The sequence below is a fragment of the Gossypium hirsutum genome, chromosome A03 (genome assembly GCF_007990345.1).
Source record: "Gossypium hirsutum isolate 1008001.06 chromosome A03, Gossypium_hirsutum_v2.1, whole genome shotgun sequence".
Lineage (NCBI taxonomy): Eukaryota > Viridiplantae > Streptophyta > Magnoliopsida > Malvales > Malvaceae > Gossypium > Gossypium hirsutum.
Window position 1 is genome coordinate 3,413,259 of NC_053426.1, and position 3,768 is coordinate 3,417,026.

Consider the following 3,768-nt stretch of genomic DNA (forward strand, 5'->3'; position numbering starts at 1 on the left):
CCTTATATGTGTCCTGTCGAATCATTAAGAACATAAATCAGATGTAGAAGTTTATCTGAATTTATTAATCATTTTTAAGCCTTGTGATTCATAAGTATCTTAGAGAAGATAATTCTCTTTTCTAAAGATACAATGTTAAAAAAGTTACATTATGTGTAATTGGATAACTATAATCCTAATATATAACTTTTACACTTTAACATTAATTTTTAATTAGTCCATCGTCAATTAGAAATTAGTTACTTGAGTATTTACGCATATTTAGTTTATACGTTATTTGATAATTGAAGGCCTATTAACCTTAACTATACTAAATCACTTTTAATTTGGACTAAATAGTGAATAACAATATGTAATTATTTTTTATTATATATGTGATGTTCATATTATCCAATAATCTCCCACTTAGATCACATATATATTCTTATTAACTTAAAACTACATGTCATAATATAACCTTATGAACTCAAAACTTTATTATCTTAATCAAAATGTATTTTAAACAGTCTTCTCCATCAATTATGTTAACATAGAACCTAATGCGACTTTCTACATAGAACGTAGCTAAATTCGCCCTGATTATGTATATTAATCCAACCAAATGACATAGATCAAGCATGAATGTGTAGAATGAAAATTATATGCAATATGATCTAAATATATCTTTAATTTCCAATTAGTCTTCCTTAAACCATAGTGAGATCAAATCAAAATCAACAAGAATAAACCAAACTAAACTTTATTTTTACTGAAAATAATCTTAAAATGTTCGTAAATTGAAATAACAAAAAATGTGTTTATAATATAAGATCATTTAAAATTACAAACTTCTACTAAAACTTAATATCTTCAAATGACATGAGACTCATATGAGTAGTGTGCTCATGAAAACCTTGGGTGGTTGTCCTTAGTAAGTAGGCTTGCAATCATGGAGCCTATACCAATACGCTCTATAGGCATCCGGCCATTTTGAATTCTTTCTTTAACAACTAGGAATTTAGTATTTATGAGCTTCAACTTTGATGTGTTCATATTGTTATCGGAATAAGGACTGCAGATTTATGGTTAAAACATAACTTAAGTGGTCTTTTGTTTCATTCACAATTCACAATGTAGTGGCAAAATTTTGCATTCATATTCCAACAAAATTGTAGTTTGTATACTCAAAGATCTCTAACTTATCAAATCTCCAATATGGGAACGTGTATTATTTTGACTTATACTTATGAATCATTTGAATTACTTCCAATAATCCATAATCTCAACAATGTATATAATATTCAAACGCATACAAACCTAAGCGTATATTAAACACCCTATTGTTGAAGTATAAGAATTTCTTACATTTCTTTAATTTTGACACCATTTTTGGGACATAGACTAAGACTGAATTTGCCTCACTTAGTATCACCTGATTTACAGCCATGCATGTTAAATCTCTTTAATACATTTTTATGTAAGCTCATGTAATAATCCAATAATATCTTAAGAATAATTTCAATGTAAAAAGCGAACAATCCTTACATGTTTACTACCACAATTGAACATAAAATTTTGACAAATATTGATGTTCTTTTGAGCTCATCAATATTAGCATAACTTAAGTTATATGTATTAAACCCTAAAAGGGATTATATGCCCCATAATTTTTTTTGAGGTATACGTTAGACTTTAAACTTCGGTTAATAACCCTTAATTTATATATAATATTAATAAACAAAAATGATTGAAGTCTTTAAAAGGTTTTGCATCCTTCAAAAACAATTAATTTCCACAACATTATCCATACAGTACAATCGTTCTCATCGTAAACCCTGCCATTTCACCATCGCATCGGCACAGTCACCTCCGGCCCCCACAGTTCCTCCACTTGTCAAATCCTCAGACTCTTTCCAGCTAGACCCCACTTCCCTGCCAAGTGGCATAACCCTAACCGGTTTACCAATCACAGTCCGACACCTGTCATTAGAATGGACTTCCAACTTCACTGCAACGTTGACAACTCCATGAGTCCTCGTCCCATCTGCCGCCCTCAGCCGGTAACTCAGTTGCCAAATGGACCCCACGGGCGGCAACCCTATATCGGCGGCCGGAATCTGGCACCAACCCAGTTGAGCCTTGCCGGAAATGAGCCGTTTGGTGAATAACTGGAGATATATACACGAGTATCGATTAGCAAAGAAGGTATGATGAATGGGAACATGGAACTTATCACCCCAAGTAGGGTTAACACCACCTTGGTCATCGACCCTCGTTTGAAACCCACGGCAGCTCTTTAAATCGGCAGCTTCTAAAGGCGGAGGGAAGGTGGTGATGGTAATGAAAGGCCTGAGACGGTGTGTGAAGAGAAAAGAAGAAGTGTTCTTCAGCCCTTGAGCTGATACCACTGTCATCTCTAATGTGAATTGTTGTTGACTGTTATCCAACATATTCGAATCCAATACAAAAGGAAAGAACAAGGAAAATATGCAGATATGGGGTTTGAATTTATAACAGATATCATATGGAATACAAAGAGTGAAAATATGCAGGAAATTTAGGGGTTGAAGAAGAGAAGGTATTATTAAGTTAAGAGTGTAACTTCGTGGTAGAATAGTGGATGCTGAGAAATTTAAACGATGGGTATGTTTGTTTAAGGTTAAAGCAACTGGTGGGTATTTGATTGGATTAAATTAGTAGAAATATTATTAAAAGAAATTAAATAATTCTAAATTGTAATAATAATTTATTTGGCCTTCTAATTTTATAAAAAAAATTATTTTAGTTCTCCATTTAATTTTTTTTAATTTTTTTGTCTTTAAATTTGTATTTTTTGTCAAATTACCCCAAAATAAATGAAAAAATTTTGTTAACTTTACTGACGTTGCACATGTGAATCACCATATATATGTGAGGTTAGCAATTAATTAAATTTTAAATTTTAAAAAAAATTCAAAAAATTCAAAAAATTATTCTTTAAAAATAAAAAAATATTTAAAAAGTTTAATTTTTAAATTTTTTAAAAAATAATTAATTACCAACGCCGCACACACATGAATTGTCATAGGATTTTACGTCAACAAAGTTAAGAAACGTTAACTTTTCTATCTATTTTTGGGTGATTTGACAAATAACGCATGTTTAGAGGCTACAAGAGGTGAAAATTAAATAGAAGGCTAAAATGACTTTTATTTGTAAAGTTGGAAGACCAAATAAGTCAGAATGCCTAACATGTACTGTATAAAAAGAATCTAAAAAATTATTATTTTTTAATTACAGTTCAATTCTAAACAAGAAAAAATTATTATCAAAACGAAAAAAATAAAAATATCAACTCTGTTAAACATTAAATAATATTTTTTAAACAATAAATATTAATTTTAAATTAATTTAATTTAATGTAAATAGTTTTAACAGTACAATTTTTTTTAATAATAAAAAAATCAATTCGATCTGATCCGTATAATACAAGGAACTCCTAAGTGAATTAATATTTTAAATTTCTTGGATTTGGTTATGTAAGTCAACTAGAAGTCTGTAGTGAAATTACTTTAAATTGATAAATAATTAAAGGAGGGGAGGAAAAAGACCGAGTCAATAGTTTTTTATATACAACATTTTTTAGTGATGGAGAATCATGGCAAATGGCAATTACCTCTCATTCTCTGTCATTTTATTAATGGGAAGTTCAGTAGTAGGTTCCACATTCCACATGACATAATAATTTGCTTTGCTGTTATGTTTTGGGTTTAGGGTTCCTCCTTTATTTGGTCCTCCTTTATTATATTC

The 3,768-nt window shown here is 30.0% G+C and overlaps 1 protein-coding gene across 2 annotated transcripts; it reads right to left on the reverse strand.

The window, feature by feature from the left end:
• Positions 1-1,726: 1,726 nt before the first annotated feature.
• Positions 1,727-2,611, reverse strand: LOC107963756 (BON1-associated protein 2). Of its 2 annotated transcripts, XM_016900218.2 has the most exons (2): positions 2,237-2,611; positions 1,727-2,147 (listed from the first exon to the last, which is right to left on the reverse strand). In XM_016900218.2, exons 1-2 carry the CDS (start codon positions 2,243-2,245, stop codon positions 1,803-1,805), a joined length of 354 nt encoding a protein of 117 aa, XP_016755707.1. In that variant the 5' UTR covers positions 2,246-2,611; the 3' UTR covers positions 1,727-1,802. The 2 variants fall into 2 exon arrangements, with proteins under 2 accessions (XP_016755707.1, XP_016755705.1); XM_016900216.2 differs by having other exon boundaries at positions 1,727-2,611.
• Between the last annotated feature and the right edge of the window lie 1,157 nt (positions 2,612-3,768).

Bases quoted from the DNA above. Each gene is read 5' to 3' on its own strand.
- LOC107963756 (XM_016900216.2), bottom strand. From the start codon at position 2,429: ATGTTGGATAACAGTCAACAACAATTCACATTAGAGATGACAGTGGTA.